General features: G+C 39.8%; 1 protein-coding gene across 3 annotated transcripts in view; it reads left to right on the top strand.

Moving 5' to 3' along the window:
* LOC101479800 (heterogeneous nuclear ribonucleoprotein L-like) overlaps positions 1-14857 on the top strand; it is a 48759-nt gene extending 33902 nt beyond the window's left edge. For 2 of the 3 annotated variants that reach the window (XM_076884583.1, XM_076884585.1), the window contains exons 7-13: positions 4146-4205; positions 4334-4569; positions 6377-6498; positions 8881-9079; positions 9678-9735; positions 9873-9971; positions 12595-14857. In XM_076884583.1, coding sequence (XP_076740698.1) covers positions 4146-4205; positions 4334-4569; positions 6377-6498; positions 8881-9079; positions 9678-9735; positions 9873-9971; positions 12595-12650 — 830 coding nt within the window. In that variant the 3' untranslated portion in view covers positions 12651-14857. The remainder of the gene's footprint in view (positions 1-4145; positions 4206-4333; positions 4570-6376; positions 6499-8880; positions 9080-9677; positions 9736-9872; positions 9972-12594) is intronic. The other variant, XM_076884584.1, reaches the window with a different exon arrangement.
* The last annotated feature ends 3521 nt before the right edge of the window (positions 14858-18378 follow it).

Below are 18378 nucleotides of genomic sequence, written 5' to 3'. Positions count from 1 at the left end.
GACAGGCACCAACCACCTTGCGGCTGCAGCTCAGTGCAGCGGCTTCGGCAATGGAAGTGCTGAACATGGTCCATTCGGACTCAATGTCCGCAGTCTCTCTCGGAATGCTGGTGAAGCTCTGCCGGAGGTGTGCGTTGTAAATCTCACAGACTGGGGCCTCTGCCAGACATTCCCAGCACACCCTCACTATACGTTTAGGTGCACCAGGTCTGTCCAGCGTTCTCCCCCGCCACCTCATCCAACTCACCACCTGGTGCTGAATTTGATTAGGTTGAGGAGTTTAAGTATCTCGGGGTCTTGTTCATAAGTGAGTTGGGAGAAGAGAGCGGGAGATCGACAGACAGATTGGTGCTGCGGCTGCAGGGATGCGGACAGTGTACCGTTCCATCATGGAGAAGAGAGAGCTGAGTGTAAAAGCAAAGCTCTCAATTGACTGCTTAATCTACGTCCCTACCCTCACCTATGGTCACAAGCTGTAGGTAGTAGAGATGGCACAATACCACTTTTTTATGTCCGATACCGATATCATAAATTTGAATATCTGCCGATACCGATATGAATCCGATATAGTGTTTTTTAATCAACAAAACTGTTTTTTTAAATATCTTGCTGCATTTTGTATAAGTTCATACTCAAGTTTAAAACAACAACTACACTAAAGCTATTCTGTTATACCTGTATGCAAAAAAAAATATTTCATAGTTCAGCAATACTGATCAATCTAATAAACTTAAACCTACACCATCCTCCCTATTCTGGTATTTTAAAGAGTACTTAGCATAAATATTAAGCAACCTAACTAATAGGGTTCCAACTCCCAGCAACAACAAAAATAAATAAATAAAAAATAGGGAACCACCCCTCACGCGCCACCTCATGATGCTTAATCGACGTAATCAACCTTAATTTGATGCAGTGTGAAAAAAAATGCACAGAAATCAATTATTTTTCAAGAAATATTAAATAGATTCAACATCTTTCTTCAACAAAATTGCAGACTGCACAGATGGTACCTTCCCAAAGGAAAAAGTACTATAGCTTACTAGGGTATATATATTAGAGTTAATAGTTACTATATACAGTAATTGACTTCTATTCATTTTACATCAAATTAAAACTTTGGGTGTCAGATAATTATTTATTAAAAGCTAGACATTTTAAATGAGAATAAGAAAGAAAAGTATGTCTTTGTGCCCCCTTTTCCCTGTTAATGCCCTATCGGCCCCCCTGGCTAAACTTTGCTAGATCTGCCCCTGCACAGTTACCAGCGTCAGCTACGTAGAAAAAGATCCTCGAGTAGAAAGTAATATTAAATACATTCTAACAACAGCTGATCAAGCTTAAACGTGCTGCTGTTGTTCAGCCGCTGGTTTCCTCTTTCTGGTGCAAAGTGGGCCAAAAGCAAACTAGAGACACGGACTCGCGACAGAAAAGCCGATCAGCTGATCGTTAAGCAGTTTCATGATTGAAGTAGCAGCAAGAAGAGGCAGTCGCTCCATATATCGTTTGTTAAGCTTAACGCAGGAATGCTTTACAAACATTCAGAGATGGACTTACACACTTGCTTTACTTCTCTCGGGGATAACTTTGTCAGAGATGAAATGCCGGGTTGCTAGCGAAGCTCCACATGCTATCCAGACCACCAACAGGTCCCGCATGCCACAGCCGCTCTATCACGTGATGCATACTGCTCCGACGTGCTAACGTTCTGAGGCGAGTTACGGCGTGTTGCAAGTTTTGTGAGGTGCTTTCGTGATATTTAATGGATCGGATTACATTTTTTATTTTTCTCCGATATCCGATCCAGTAATTTAGGTCAGTATCGGACCGATACCGATACGTAATATCGGATCGGTCCATCTCTAGTAGGTAGTGACCGAAAGAACAAGATCGAGGATACAAGCGGCAGAAATGGGCTTCCTCAGAAGGGTGGCTGGCCTTTCCCTTAGAGATAGGTTCAGAAGTTCTGCCAGAGGGGCTCAGAGTAGAGCCGCTGTTCCTTACATTGAAAGGAGCCAGCTGAGGTGGTTCGGGCATCTGACAAGGATGCCTCCTAGGCGCCTTCTGTGCGAGGTTTTCCGGGCATGTCCCACTGGGAGGAGGCCCCAGGGCAGACCCAGGACATGCTGGAGAGATTATATCTCTCGGCTGGCCTGGGAGTTCCACCGGACAAGCTGGAGGAAGTGGCTGTGGAGAGGGACGTCTGGGCTTCTCTGCTTAGGCTGCTGTCCCCACGATCCGGCCCGGATAAGCGGAAGAAGATGGATGGTTCACGTCAAGTAAAATTAATATGTTGACATTTTACTTATTCCTTCTAGTGAACATTATTATCTTCTTTTTACACAGCAGGAATGTGTCTTATAAAGCACAATACATTTTGTTTGCAATCTGAGTAAATATAAACAGAGTAAATTTACTCCAGTTCAGTTGGAAAACCTCAGGAGGAGCTTGGAAATGTCAATGCACTAAGATGACATTAAAAGGACAAAAGACTGATAAGGTGTGTCCCAATTAAAGGGCTGCATCCTCAAAGAACCCAGCCTATGTAAACCGTGAAGGCTGGGTCATTTGAGGATTTGGTGTATGCGATTTTTTTGGTTTCTTAAGTATCTGAGGATGAGAGCGCACAAGACCATGAAAACGTGACTGTTAATTTTAAGATTAGCTAGTAAGTAGCAGCTAATGTTCATGGGACTAGTGTCATCTTACTTTGCAAATATAATATGCATAAAGATAAAATTCTTGTATTAATAAATTAGATTTAAAATTCTCATTAGTGAAATTTAGCTCAGTTTTAAATACTGAACTTCAGCAAGGATTCAAGTTGCATTTATTTCTATTTCTATATCACTTCATATCTTCATCTCAAAGACAAGTGTATAAGGCTGTTTTGGACATGAGACAAATATTGTTCTTTTACTATATTGGCACTACTGCGTTTGTCTGAAGGCTTACTTATATTGGTAAAAAGAAAAGTCAAAATGAAGAGTAGACTGATATACTAAATATTCCTTTATTGGGTGAGGAAATCATGCCATATCTTAACCGTTTTAAGTCATATAGAATAGATGTGATGTAATGCTGTAATGCAAACACAGCAGTACTATTAGTACTAAAATACTCCATGTTTCAAATAACTAAAGAAAAGAAATATTGACATCTATTTTCAGCTACATTCTGGTGCTTATAGGTTTCTGAATATAAAACTTTTCACTGCTTTTCATCATTTTTACTTGGAGGTACATACGTTGTGCTTTAGATTCAGAGAGAGAAAAAAATCAGGGGAAACGGCTGGATACACAAAATGGTGACAGACTCAAGTGGTATGAACCACTACAAAAATAACATAAGAGCAGTAGTTTCTCCACATTTACTTTTTGTCTTATTAGGGGTATTAAATAAGTTGAGATCCCATTTGGCACACTAGCACACTGAGTCTATTTGGCTCAACAGCACCAAGAAGAGGCAGCAAAATAACCAAGTTACCATTAACATTAGTGCAATGAATCCTGAATCCTGCTTGTACCGGGACTTAAGTAATATTTAGGACTGAAAACCAGGCAGCATTCACTAATTTCGTTCCTTTAAATTCAGATAAAACTGAAGGTATATTGTACTTGGCCTTACAAGTATGTTATCTAACTAGTATGCTATCTAACCTCTAGATGGCGTTACCCTGTCCTCCAGTAACACTCTGATGAATCTTGAAAATTGTTTTTGACCAGAGGATATGTTCTTCAGTGTGCATATTAAACAAAAATGTAGGACAGTTTTCTTTCATTTGTACAATATCTCTAAAATTAGAAACATCCTTTCTCAGAGTGACACTGAAAAACTAGTTCATGTATTTATTACTTCTAGGCTGGACTACTCTAATTCATTATTATCCAACTGCGCTTAAGACTCTCTGAAAAGCCTTCAGTGGATCCAAAATGCTGCAGCAAGAGTACTGACAGGTGCCAGAAAGAGATAACATATTCTTTCTCTCATACTTCCTTCTCTTCACTGGCTCCCTCTTTGAACTGCAATCAAACTTAAAATCCTTGTCCTCACATACAAGTTCTTGAATAATCTGGCCCTATCTTATCTTAAAGACCTAATAGTACTGTATCACCCCATTTGAGCACTTTGTTTGTTTGTTACAGAGCGGGGGAAGGGGAGACAACGTCATGCCATATTGGGAGAGCATCCATCTAACGGAGGTGGTACTGTCTATCTTCATCCCTCCCTGTCTAGCTGCCAATATGTTATCTCTTCCACTTGTTCCACTGCAATTACTGTGAGTCCACTGTACCACATAATATCCCCTGAGTATCTGTGCGTATCTTTGCAGGTACACACTGGCCCCTCTTGCCTCTACCTGCTAAAAGCCAGAACTGGAGGTACAGCGAGGAGGTGCAGGAGAGGATCTCTTACCCGCTACTCCAGAAGACCTCCCCCACATTCTCTTCCTCTTTCCTTGGCAAAAGCATTACTAGCTCTGTCACCATGGTGAGCGGTCTCCATCCTGTTAAGATGAACTGCAGCCGTATTTTCAACCTCTTCTGTCTCTACGGCAATGTCGAGAAGGTGTGTAAGGATCCTCTCTGACTTTTAGAGGTCATGTTGATATGAAAATACATATATTGTACAATAGTTCCTATAATTTTCTTTTAATAAATCTTAATCATAACTTATGTTCTAGGTATGTATGATTTAGTTTATTTTTACAGTGCTCAAAAAAAGAAAACATCAGATCTCAATGGAAAAAAATAATTCTGGATAGCTATACTAAAACAAAAGGATGCCACATCATTGGATGGAAATGAAAATTAGCAGCTTACAGAATGAAAATGTGAAAAAAGATGCAGCACACTAGTCCATTTTGTAGCAACTCAAAATGGCACTCAGTAGTTTGTATGACCCCCATGTGCTTGTATACATGCCTGACAATGTTGGAGCATTCTCCTAAAGAGACAATGGATGTTGTCCTGGGGAATCTCCTCCCACGTTTGGACCAGGACATCATTGAGCTTCTGAACAGTCTGAGGTGCAACCTGGGACGTGTCAAATGGACCAAAACATAATGCCACAGAGGTGTCCTTTAGGAACTCCCTGTTTACTCTGGCCATATGAGAGCAGGCATTGTTTTGAACCAAGACCAACCTACGACCCATACTCCAGTGTAGGGTCCAACAATGGGTGAAGGATTTAATTTCAATACCTATGGATAGTCAGGGTGCCTTTGCCTAGACTGTAGAGATCAAATGCAAGTTGGGTTCCTCAGTGCCAGGCAGTGAACACAGGGCCAGTTCGAACTTAATAAAAAAAGAAAAAACAAACAAGCCAAATCTCATGGACCATCATCAATCTGTATTAACTTCTCATGTATGCCTTAACCATGCATGTATTAATTCATTCATTCATTAAAGAGGTGTTCCCCCAGATGGTGTACTGAGAAATAAGGTATGCATTCAAATTTTTTTTACAGCCACAGATTAGCTGTCTACGAAGTTCATTTACTGTATTGGTGGCACTTTATAAAAATGTCCCACTATTAAGCATTAGTACGGTATTAGAAAGTCCTTAAGTCATCATGTACATATTTCTTTACACCTCCTCAGTATGTCATTTATAAATGTACATATGTTTATCCATCTGTTACTGTTACACCATGTACTACTGTCACTGCTATACTCACTGCTCACTATGTACAGCTATCACTGCAACAGCATCATTGCTGTTTATAATCACAATCATATTTATTATCATTATCATAATAATATCTGCATTCATAAATGGTTTGCTAAGGAGGAATGGTGCTCTGTAATTGTATGAATTAGTAAGGCAGTTAAAATGGAAATGGACTACTTTAAAAAAAAAAAAAAGAGCAACTGACCTGCCATTTAAAGAAAAGCGAGTAGCTTCTATCTTAAAAGGTCTTTTGCAGAGTTGGCAAAAGTACAGACATTCTGTACTATGCAAATACTACTGTTAAAAACTACTCGAGTAAAAGTTGAAGTACTGATTTCTTACACGTCTTCAACAACACTAATTAGCCTGCAGTTTGTAGCTATCCACTTCACTGTGCTTCTCCTTCAAGCTGCATCCACTGTTTGTTTGGGTGGGTGATTTGGGCATCAATAGCATGTAATTTCAAGCCTGCGCTAATCAACATCTCATCTCTCCTGTGACCCATGGCTTTTTATATTCAGAGCAAGTGAATATATTTTAGTTTCAATATTAATGATTTTAAAAATTGCAGTAGAGAGAGTAGGGGCAGGGTTAAGGGGATGGTGACACTCATGCAAAATAAATAAATACTGCAGTTATCGGCAGCTACCATTCTGCAAAATGGTATCTCTTCAGCTAAAGAAAATATCTTCTGTGTTTGCAGGTGAAGTTCATGAAAAGCATTCCAGGCACAGCATTGGTAGAGATGGGTGATGAGTATGCTGTGGACCGAGCTGTGACTCACCTAAATGGTATCAAAGTATTTGGCAAGAAATTCAACGTCTGGTAAGCACTAAATATGCATGCTTCAGACTTGAAGACACTTGGGGTTTGTGGTAGGGAGTCTGATGTAGTCTATCCGGTCGTTAAGTGATGACGTGACGAATCCTACTTCCGGGCCTAAAGTAGTCTGCGTTTAATATGGCTTTTGTGTTGTTAACATGTTTAATGTTTTGTATTTTCTTCTATTTAATCTCAAAAAACTCCTAAAACAGTCAGTGATCACTGTTGACCTCCCTCGGCTTTTATTACCGCTAATCATTTATTTAAGCTCAGTTTTTAAAACCTTAGGATGTAACTACAGCCCAGCCCATGCAGCAGTATATGAATGACTAACCTCGTATTGTGGATGGATTATCTCAGTTGTTCTCCTGGCTGAAGTTTGGTCCTTTTACAGCATCCTGCCATGCGTTTACATTTGTTCCTGACCACCGAGAACACTCACGTTAACTTTTATCGAGTGGAAAAAAAGTTAGCTTGTTTATATTAGGCTAACATAGCTGTGTCGCTACCGGTCACGTAACACATCATTATATACCAGCTAGTATATCTTCTTCATTTATGTTGGAAGTGATAACAGAGCTGTACGTTTTAATTTGTTTCCAAAACCCCGCAGTCAGGACCAGTGTTGGTCAAGTTACTTGAAAAAAGTAATCAGTAACTAATTACTGATTACTCCCCAAAAAAGTAATCCCGTTACTTTACTGATTACTTATTTTCAAAAGTAATTCATTACATAGTTACTTAGTTACTTTTTAAAAACACGATTTACAACCTGAATAGGTAATAAAGCGATAGATCTTTCAGCCCAATTCTACTTTTTCTACATAATCCATCATACAAAATGTAATCAAATGGAAAAGTCCCTTTTTAAAACTTGTTTTATTAGTTTTAATCTTTTAACTTCATGCATCAAGCAAAAAAATTTTTGTGTTTAAACTCACTCTTTCAAATAGATGCAAGTAAAACACAGCAGAAAATAAATAAAGTCAAAGACTAGCGGTCCTTTTGCTCTATTTTCACCTGTATAGCAGGAGTGGGGTAGGCGGAGGTGTGCTCTGGTGCAGGTGTGCCGCAGCGGTCAGTTGAAGAATCCGTGAGTTTCTCTGTGAATTTCCCATTACGTTGTAGCGCACTCGGTGCTCACTTGGAAGTTTAGGGTTTTTTTTGCTGTAAATAGAAGTTTTCTTCCCACGCACAACGGACACTAATGTTTTTGTCACTTTTTATGGAATCAAACTTAAAGTAAGGTCAGTACTTCCACGCTTTAAACGCTGCACGCTCATACTCTCTCCCGCACTCGATATTGTTGATCTGCACACAGCTGTTGTCACGAACGACGCACTTGCTTACGTCACTGTCATGAGACATTCTCGCAAAAAAGTCACGGTTTTAGTAACGCAGTAACGCAGAGTTCCTACGGCAAAGTAACGGTAATCTAATTACCGTTTTTGCAATAGTAATCCCTTTTTCTACTCGTTACTTGAAAAAAGTAATTGGATTACATATCCTGTAATCATCTCATGTCCTGCCCATCTCTGGTCAGGACATGCTATATTGTATTTAGATAGAAGCTAGCGAGCTAACTCCCTGCTAACTTCTAACTCCGTTAAATGTCATAAATTCCGTTTTCATGGACGCCTGGATGTTAAACTCAATTGTTACACCTGGTAGAGCAGAACGCTGATCATTTTTATTAAAGATGAAAGACTTTAGACAGTTTTTCAACTCTCAGTAATGCCACAGTGATCGTTTGATATATGGACCTGCAGCGGAGTTTAGGCCCAGACACGGCTAGTGACGTCAGACTTAACGACCGGATAACAAAATATCTTAACTGCTACCTAAAAGTACATGATGCTGACATTGGCTCTAGTGATATTCATGTCATGATCATAGGTCAAAACTGAGAAGAAACGGGCATGTTTAAATAAAGGAAAGGAACACATTTTTTTTTAAGACCTGATATCCAAGAACTCTCCAAGGACTGAAAATTCCTACAAGCTGTCACTTGTATTTTACATAAATAACAGCAGTTAGCCTCTATTTTTTTTTTATAAAATATGTTGGGCTGTTCCAGCCTTTGCAAATTTGTAGAAATACTGCATTATTGTATTTTTTCATTACTTCAGTCAGTGACTATCTGCCCAGAACTTAAAGGAGATCCATTTTATCCATTACCTGAAACAAGCCACTTGAGTTCACTTTTTTAATGTTAAGCCAACTCTCTTCTGATTGGTAAGGTATCCCCCCTCCATGAAATCATACTGTACAGAAAGTAGAAAAAGCCTTAACAAGCAGACTGACGCATAGGATTTTGGCTCACACTGATAACATGTCCTTACAATACTTTGTCTATCACACATCCCTTTATCTGACCCTGCTCAGTGTGTCCAAGCAACAGGCTGTGATTCCCAGTCAGGTCTTTGAGCTGGGTGACGGCACCTGCAGCTACCAGGACTTTAGTCTAACAAGGAACAACCGCTTCAGCAGTGCACAGAGCAGCAGGAACATCATCCAGCCACCCGCCACTGTGCTGCACTTCTACAATGCCCCACCAAACCTCAATCAACACCAGTTGCAAAAGGCAAGGCCACACCTGCATGAGACTTATTATTTCAATGGAGAAATGCTAGACTGAATGTCTACTCCAAGTGAGCTTTCTAAGTAGACAAGTATGCGCTCCACTGTGGCACGCCTTGAACTTTCTAAGTAGATCAAAGATAAGGAGTGGTATGTTGGTTGTTTGTTTGGAAGCATCTTTATTCACACATAGAAAGAAATGGGCTCAAGTTATTTTCTTTCTGCTCAGTGTACGTAACAGAATAGACAACAAATAATTACTATGGAATAAATAGATGGAATAGACTTGTTACTATATAAAATAAAATAAACAGTAAATTAAACTTTGTAAATGTTTTGATTTTACACACGGTACATCTTGACATTTTAAGGTGTCAATAAACCTAGTATACCATCATAATAACCTTGTTCAGGGAGATTTAATCTTCAAGTTACTCAGTTTTGCCTGTGGTCTTAAGATCACTACTGTAAACTTATTTTTAGCAGTGACAACCAACATTGAAAACCAACACTTTTTGTCAAGTTTTAGTTTGGTTTTATATTAACAAAAGAAAATGCAGGAATTGCTTTTAAAAATGCTTTTCTATCTTTCTTGCCAACAGCTCTGTACTGAATACAACATTTCAGCATTCTCTAAGTTCAAGGTTTTTGATGCCAAACGTAAGTTTAACCAATTAAGCAGCGATAATAACTCCTCAGGTCCAGGTATCAGGAGATATCATTCAGTGTGTACACGTGTGGTTTTTGTTGTTATAAACATTTCCGTCTTTCCCCCATCTTCCTCTTCCTCTAAGCAGCCAGCTCAAAGACTCTGTCTGGTCTGTTGGAGTTTGACAGTAAGACTGAAGCTGTGGAGGCTCTGACAGTCCTCAACCACCACCAGATCCGAATACCCAGTAAGTATTCAAATGATTCTCAGAGCTGCTGACAGCAGGTTGCTGGCAGTCCCTGTGAAACCAGTTGCTAAAGACATGTTCTGATATTGCTTCAGAAAGTGAGAAAGAGGGTCCAAGACATGCAGAGGATGACTGAGTCAGACTTAAAGCAGAATGTTTATCGGCTGGTACCAATAATCAAGAAGAAACATAAATTCAAAAGGGTAAACTGAAAATTATTAACCACAAGGAAGATCACTAGAGTTACTAGGAAAACCACACTGTCAGTGTCCTGTGTCACACTCTGTTGTGACACAGGACAAGGGGAAAGAGGATGACAAGACACAGCTTATTATAGTAAAAAAATAAAATAAAATATATATATATATATATATATATATATATATATATATATATATATATATATATTAGGGGTGCAACGATACACAAAATTCACGGTTCGGTTCGATACTTTGGTGTCACGGTTCGATATTTTTTCGATACAAAAAAAATGTTCATGCCTTTTTAATTTGTCATTTATTAAAATTATAAATATATATTTTAACTCAAAAGTACAGTTTTTAAATTTAACCCTAACCCTTGTGCGTGTTTTTTATTTTGACAGCGAATGCGCACCTGCGGACCACTTATGTGCAGCCCTGGTTATTTAGCTCGTCATATTGCAGCCACAGAAATTCTTTTGTCCATGAAACCATAAAGCTGCACTTTCTTTTTGCCTTATAGTCTGATTTGTCATAACTTCTCCGTTTTGTGGTAAGCTTTTCTTTGGCTGTCACTTCTTCACCCTGACCTGTCTTATTTGGCTCAGCAGAACTAAAATATATATCTGTCTGTGAAGGTTCTCAGTCATCCAGGTCATCGTAGTCAAATATATATCCTGCTGCTTTTACACACGCACTCACATAAGCTCAGCGATTCTCTGCGCGATCAACCTCTCACATGTTTAAGCTGCGGGAGATTTCACTTGTCATGTTTGCATAGTAAGCTAACAATTAATAAGACGATGTCAGAGGAATTGGTGCGCAAATTATCATCACTCACAGATCAGTGCTGTCGCTCTCTATACACAGTTCGCACGATTGCAAAGTGAAAGCAAAAAAACAAGCGCAAATTCAAACGCGATTTCAATATGTCACATATTGACAGTGGCTCACCGATGCCAATGACATAATTACCCAGCTACATTTCTGAAAGAATGCAAAAGCATTGACATATATTTTTCCTACAATAGCCCGACGGGCAGGGAAGAGATAGATTTTGGTAGCCCGACTGAAAAAAATCGCTAGCCCCAGGACGTCGGGCTAGCGATATTGCAAGCCCTGTATCTGATTGAGGAATCACTCATCTTTGGAAAAAATAGTTTATTACAGAGAAATGTCTCTTTCCAAAATAAAAGCTATACTATCCGCTTCTTCTGGGCTATATTCTCAGCAGCATAAGGAGAATCATGTGCTAACAGCTGTCTAAATGACTCGGCTAAAGTTAGTAGCATGCTTGTTGTTTTTGTCTTTGCACTAGGATGATGTCGGCGTAAATGTGCAGTCATATTCGTTGTGTTCCCACTAGTGCTTTCAGGTTAATCTCGTTGAAATGACGTTAACGCCACAACACGGCAAATCTCCGTTAACGAGCTACCGCCGATCGCCCCGTGCATGGGGCTAGACGGCCAACACGTTAACGAGCTAACTGCTCTAACACACTAGTTCCCACCCATGTAATTGAGCATTGCATGGCACATCCAACATACTGTTTTACTTTAGTCCATGACTCGCTTACCTTCAGGGTCATACGTCACATGAAAACCAAAATAATTCCAAACGCCAGATCTGAATGAGGGTGGGGGAGGGTGGGGGAGGTGCCCTGCGCTCTTCCTTCTGTCTATGCTGTCTGTGTGGAGCGCTCAGTGGATCTGCGCTCGACAGTGCAGCCTAGGCGGAGTAGTCGAACGCAGATTCACTGAGCGCTCCACACAGACAGCATCGTCAGAAGGAAAGTTGATAAAATAAATTACAAATGTTGTATTGTTCGATACATACGCGTACCGAACTGAAAGCACTGTATCGAAAGGTTCAATATCGATACGAATATCGTTGCACCCCTAATATATATATATATATATATATATATATATATATATATATATATATATATATATATATATATATATATACATACATATAATATAAAATAATTACTGAAATAGGATAATTACAACAATCAGAATTAATTATTTTGTCTTCAAGTTAGAAAAAATAGATAAGACAAATTAAGACTAGTTACCTAGAACGAAGGATGACGTTAACAGACAAGATGAATGGGTTTCAAGGTCCTAATCACTCTAACATAAGGTATAATGTTTTGTTCAGTTCCCCTTTCTTTCAGCATGGTCAGTGCAGAGTGCAGCCTCTCATATGAGATTGGACAAGCAACAGCTTGTGTTCACTATTATATGAGGCTTTACATAGGTTGGGTAAAAAAAATTAAGTAAAGAAATTAGAACGCCATCAAACAGATAAGCATTATTCAAACTTCAGGACAAAGTGTCTCATATGTTTGTGATGTTAAACTGAATGTCAGGAGTGGTCTTTCACAATAAAGTCAACATCTTTTCTCCAACCTGCAGATAGCTCCAGCCCTTTCACCCTGAAGCTCTGCTTCTCCACCTCCTCCCATCTGTGACCCAGAAACAAGATGGCCCGGACAAACTGGAAAAGAGTTTATTTGTTCCTTGAAACAATTCTACTTTTTCAATGGATGATTGCTGTGTGGTCAATGTAGAAAAAAAGATTTTAGCAATAAACTAAATAAGTGACACTCTTGAAAATTAGATAATCGAGCCAGACTTTTCTTTGTTAACATTTGTTAATATTTCATCTCATAGTTTCGGTGTAATTTGTTTGAATGTAAAGTGTTTGAATTAGTTAAATTCCTTACAGGGGCTTAAAATGGAGTACACTAGGAAAAATCTAATGGGAAGCAATTAGAAACATTTGTCTTAGTTCTGTGTTCAGTCCAAAGACAAATGATGATAACAACCTTGTTTTATTTGTGTAATTATAGAGAAAATATAGAGAGCTTATATCATTATTAAAGCCCACCTGCATCAAACTTCTGCCTCAACTTAAAAATATGAAAAAAGCCTTTTAATAAACTTATATTAAATCAAAAATACAGTTTGTTCCAAAACCACTAAACCACTGCTGAACTCATTTGGTAGTTCTTTAAAGCTAAACAGCAACTTCAACTAATAAATTCATGTCTGTTTAAAAAAACAAATATCTGCTTTTACTATTACTGTGAGCGCCCTGATGTTGTATTTACTCTTCCCATCATCAAAATGTAAATAATATTTTGTAAAGAAGGTGCTGGGTGTAACTGCTGTAAAGTACTGTGTGTTATGTTCACTATAAGTAAAACATTAACCCCAGGAACATTTATGCACTTTATGGTTGTTGATGAGTACTGCTCGCACTTCCAGTTGTTGGATTATATAGCATACCTTCTTTTTCCTGGATAATGTTGTCTAATGCTGCCTTCCAAACTTTTTGAATCAAACCTTAAATACACTGCTTAAACCAAACTAATTAATTTTTGCTGTGATGTATTTGTGTTATGAAAGGACGCTGAACAGCAACAGAGTTAATAAAACTATTGATTTCTGTTAACTAACAGAAATCAACCAGCAAGATAGAATCATTAAAAATGCGTTGAACATGAATTTTTATTTTGTTTCTACGTTCCTGCATCGTTTGAAACCAAAGACACCAAAGCAGGCAGAAGATTTAAAGATTGATGAACTAAGTTTTTAAAAAACCTAACCCACAATGTAAATACATACATAATTTTTGCTACATGTCTGGATCAGGCTAACTTTACCACTTAGCCAAATGTCTGATTTTTTTGTACATGTTAAAAAATAATATAACAGCAATGAAGAACACAATCAAAACAAAACATAGTGAAAACAAGATAATCATAATAAATAACATGTTGAAAAAGGACTAGGAAGAAGCATAAGCTTATTTAATCCCACTAATATTTCTACTAATAATCAATCCCTTTTTCTCCTTGTTTATGCCCTATCCTTTCATAAATCCTTCCAATTTGTTACATGGTTTTATTATCCCAATATACTGTTAAGAGTTATGCATATTTACAAATATTTAATACATACATGCTCATATATACATATATGTATACACACATATGTTTACACACACACACACACACACACACACACACACACACACACGAATAGTGGGTGACAGCACCAGGTCCAAGCCTACATACTCCCTCTTCTTTGTGAAAAACATATTTTTGTGGCTCTTTTTAAACAGTCATACTGGGATTTTGCTTCATCTTTTTACCCAGTCTTTTCCACAGGTATACTCCACATACAAGATGCAATAACTTTTTAAAACCGTACAGATAAAGGGATGTTTTACATTTATTTTCCTCCTCAGATTGTATTTTCCCATCCCTTTTAGAATATTGTCTGGAAGTAGGTTGGTTATTGCTTTAAACATAATTTTATAGAGCTGTTTTAAATCTTGTTATACTATGTATAATAACAAGAAAGGCTTTCAATTCAACTTGTGCAGTGTGAAAATGAACTAGATAAGTGAATTTTAGTATTTTGGATTTGTATTTACACTTATTTATGACAGGAGTTATTTCTTATTCTTCCCATGCTGTAAGGAACATTGAGTTAGGATTCCTATCAATCAGGCTTTAGATAGAGTCAACAGAGGCTCTGCAATTCTTTATGCCAGATTTGGTCCAACATTTACAAAATAACTGTTGAAGCTCTTGACTACATCAGCAGCATTGTCCTCTATGATGCCATTATCAATAAAATACTGAGGATAACTTTGTTGTGCAGAAATATGTTTAATAATAATATTCAATATACCCCATATTCCCTTAATATTGTGTTTGCTATTGTCCAGTATTTTCCTGTAATATTGGTCAATTTATTTTTCTATTTTTTTAATATTTTTTCTTTTTCTAATCTTTTGTCTTTTTGTTCTTTTTTTAAAATCTGTATAGAGTGTGCTTTTTTTTTTTACACGCATTTTGTAAACCCTTAGTGGTTGAACTGAATATTTTTGCTTTCTGCTGTATCATATTGTTGAACATTCTGTTGGAAGCTGCTACGCAAGTAACCCCAGCGGAAGGGGTTACACGAATAGGATGAGGGCCCGATGGAATCTTTGAAACATTCAGATTGAAGGCGCAACAACTAGTAGCTCAGTGTTTCAACATTCGGAAGAAGGAACTGCTCTCACGGCTAGAGATTGATGGGGTACAACACAAATGCTACAGCAACGAGCAGCCAGAAGTACAGGTCAGGGGGGAAATTTTATCACGCCCACCAGAGATTGGGTACCAAGTCCCAAGTGCGATAGAACAATGATCGTTCCAAGGTGTACTCTCAGTGGGGAACAATATGAGAACAGCACCACTAAGGTTGGACTGGAAAAGGACTGGAAGCATATGGGAGAAGGACGCAACCCCCTAACTGGTTGAGAAGGACGCAACCCAGGATGCTTAGTGGCTAGTGGATCTAAGTGCAGACCACAACAACCTCCCTGAACAGGCTCCAGTAACCATCAAGTGGGAGATATTCTCCAGTATGAAGAGTTGGAAATCACCAGGCCAAAACATGTTTCATGCCTACTGGCTGAAGAAGCTGACTGTACTCCACGAGCAGCCAGAATAGAACCAGTCCCATCCACCCAATAACCTGCTGGAACATGGAAGCTCCTGTCAGGCATCATATCACCTAGGATGAGCATGCACATGGCTCAATACATGAGCGGGGTTACAAAAAAAATGGCAAGAATACCAGCTAAGACTGTGCACTGCTGGATGGATTACAAGAAGGCCTATGAATGCTTAGAACTGTGCAAGATCAACAGGACCCTAAGAGCCTTCATCAGAAGCGACACTAGTGTTGTGGCGAACAACACAGGCAAATGGAAACCATGAAGAGGCTGCCAGGAAAGCAGCAACCACCAAGGACCTGCAGAAGGTCAGGAAAGTCCTGAGGAGTCAGCTGAATGGTAAGAACAAGATCCAGGCTATCAGCCCCTATGCCCTGCCTGTGATCATGTACCCTGCTGGAATAATAAGCTGGCCAAAGGAGGAGATCGAAGCCACTGAAATCTAAGACGAGGAAGCTCCTTACCATGTATGGAGGGTTTCACTCCAAGTCCAGCACCCTGAGACAATATGTTAAGTGGAAGGAAGGAAGCCGGAGAGTAGTGAGTGTCAGTACCACAGTTCAGGAGGAGACAACAAACATCAACGAATACATCAGGAAAATGGCCCGAACGGACCGCATCCTCAGTGAATACCTTGGGCAGCAGGAGGAGGAGCAAGAGAATGAAGAGGAGGAACCATCATGGAAGGATAGGCCCCTGCACAGTATGTACCACTGGCAGATAGAGGAAGTGGCTGACATCCAGAAGTCCTACCAGTGGCTGGATAAAGCTGGACTAAAAGACAGCACAGAGGTACTAATCATGGCAGCACAAGAACAAGCTCTGAGCACAAGATCCATAAAAATGGCGAAAACAAGAAACAGTGGTGAACCTTTGCAGGAGTGGCCTGCCAACCAAACTTACCCCAAGAGTGCAGCGACATCTCATCCAAGAGGTCACAACAGACCCCAGAACAACATCCAAAGAACTGCAGGCCTTACTTGCTTACTTAAGGTCAGTGTTCATAACTCCACAATAAGACGAGATTGGACAAACGTGACCTGCATGGCAGTGTAAAACGTGCCATGCAGGTCACGTCGAACAGGCCCGGGCGCGGCTGACGGAGGATTTCTCTTCACCCACCTCCTTCTCCGACAGCTGCCGGCTCTAGTGCGCGCTGGCCTTGCCAACTCCCCGCTATTGGCCACGAAGGATTACCGCTCCCTTGCGGAAGAGACGGATCGCATCCTCCTGGCTACCAGGAGTTTCGGCATCCAGGCAATTGTTCAGGACTCACCAACGTTTTCCCCCGCCCCCTCACCGATGCTCCAGGGGCCCTTGCTAATTGCTTTGCTAAAAGGCAGATTACATGAAGCCCTGTTCAACAGCTGATTTGGAAGTACTGATATCTGCTGGTTATTCGATGTACCACAGCCCTGTGGCACATTCATCCCATGTGGGCTAAATACCAGTGAATATGTAAAAATAATGGTGTATCAATTGCAGAATACCCATTTGAGGCCCTGTACATTATAAACACACACACACACACACACACACACACACACACACACACACACACACACACACACACAAATGCTTTAACAAAATCTGTTATGTTTTTGTGACACCTAAGTGTCCAGACCACTGGCTTTCATGAGCAAGAGACAGGACTTTATGTCTATACATGGTTGGTATAACAATCTGCCTAACTTTACTCCAGTCTGCCCTTTCCAAACTTGATGGAGACCACTGAGACATTAAAACATCCTGTTCTACAAAATAGGCTTGCTGTTCTTTACTGGCTTGATCAGCACTTACCACATGCTTGAAACAATTACAGATGTATTAGCCACGTGGAGCTCTTGCACAGAGCTAACACGTGCTTCTCATTGACATGGAATGATGACTTATAGGTGAGCACATCACATCATTTAAATACAAAACTACACATTCAGGAATGCTTTCTAAAGTCTTCCAGCAACACTACCTCTCGCAGGCAGTCATAATCACTGGCTTTCGACGCAAGACACCAGTTATCAAAGAGAATCCCCTTCTCTCTGGCAAACTCCACATAGGTTTGAAAGTTTCCTCTGCTGTCGAAACTTCTGCCTATAAGGGACCAATTCATAAGCTTGCAAGAAAGCTGCTTTAACACTCGGATTAGGCTTTCCTTTAAAGGAAGTGCGGCCACCACCTCTTGAGCTTTGCCAGACAGTTTGCACTGCAACAAAAGGGGCCAAATATCAATAGGCCACTGCAAAGCACTAGCAAGGCGATGGTGCAAAGTATGAATCAACTTCAGCTTCCCTAAAAGCGAGCACTAGAGAAATACACTTACTGACATCGAATGCTATAGCAGACGTGGAGATGGAACCTGGAAAGTCAGCAGAGGCAGATAAGGCTTGTAGCTGGGACTCCAGCTCAAGCTTATACCAGCTTTTTCTGCCTCTATCTCCAGCCTTCTGCTGGCCTGGGCCTTCCCAGAAGCCTCTCCCAGAAGAGAGTGGATCATAGAGAGGAAGCTTGCACGGCATCTACCCCCACTCATGCCCTCACCATCCATACTGGAACCATCCTTATGATCCTCCTCAAGCAGCTTGGCTCAGCCCAACAGAGACCTCAGCCAGATCAGGTACTTGAATCAGGCCAGCTTCCACCAACTTATCTACTACTAGGGCTTTTAACTCACTTTTACAAAC

This window comes from Maylandia zebra, linkage group LG6, assembly GCF_041146795.1.
Source record: "Maylandia zebra isolate NMK-2024a linkage group LG6, Mzebra_GT3a, whole genome shotgun sequence".
NCBI lineage: Eukaryota > Metazoa > Chordata > Actinopteri > Cichliformes > Cichlidae > Maylandia > Maylandia zebra.
Note: the sequence above shows the minus strand (reverse complement) of the source record. Positions and strands in the feature narration are given on the sequence as shown.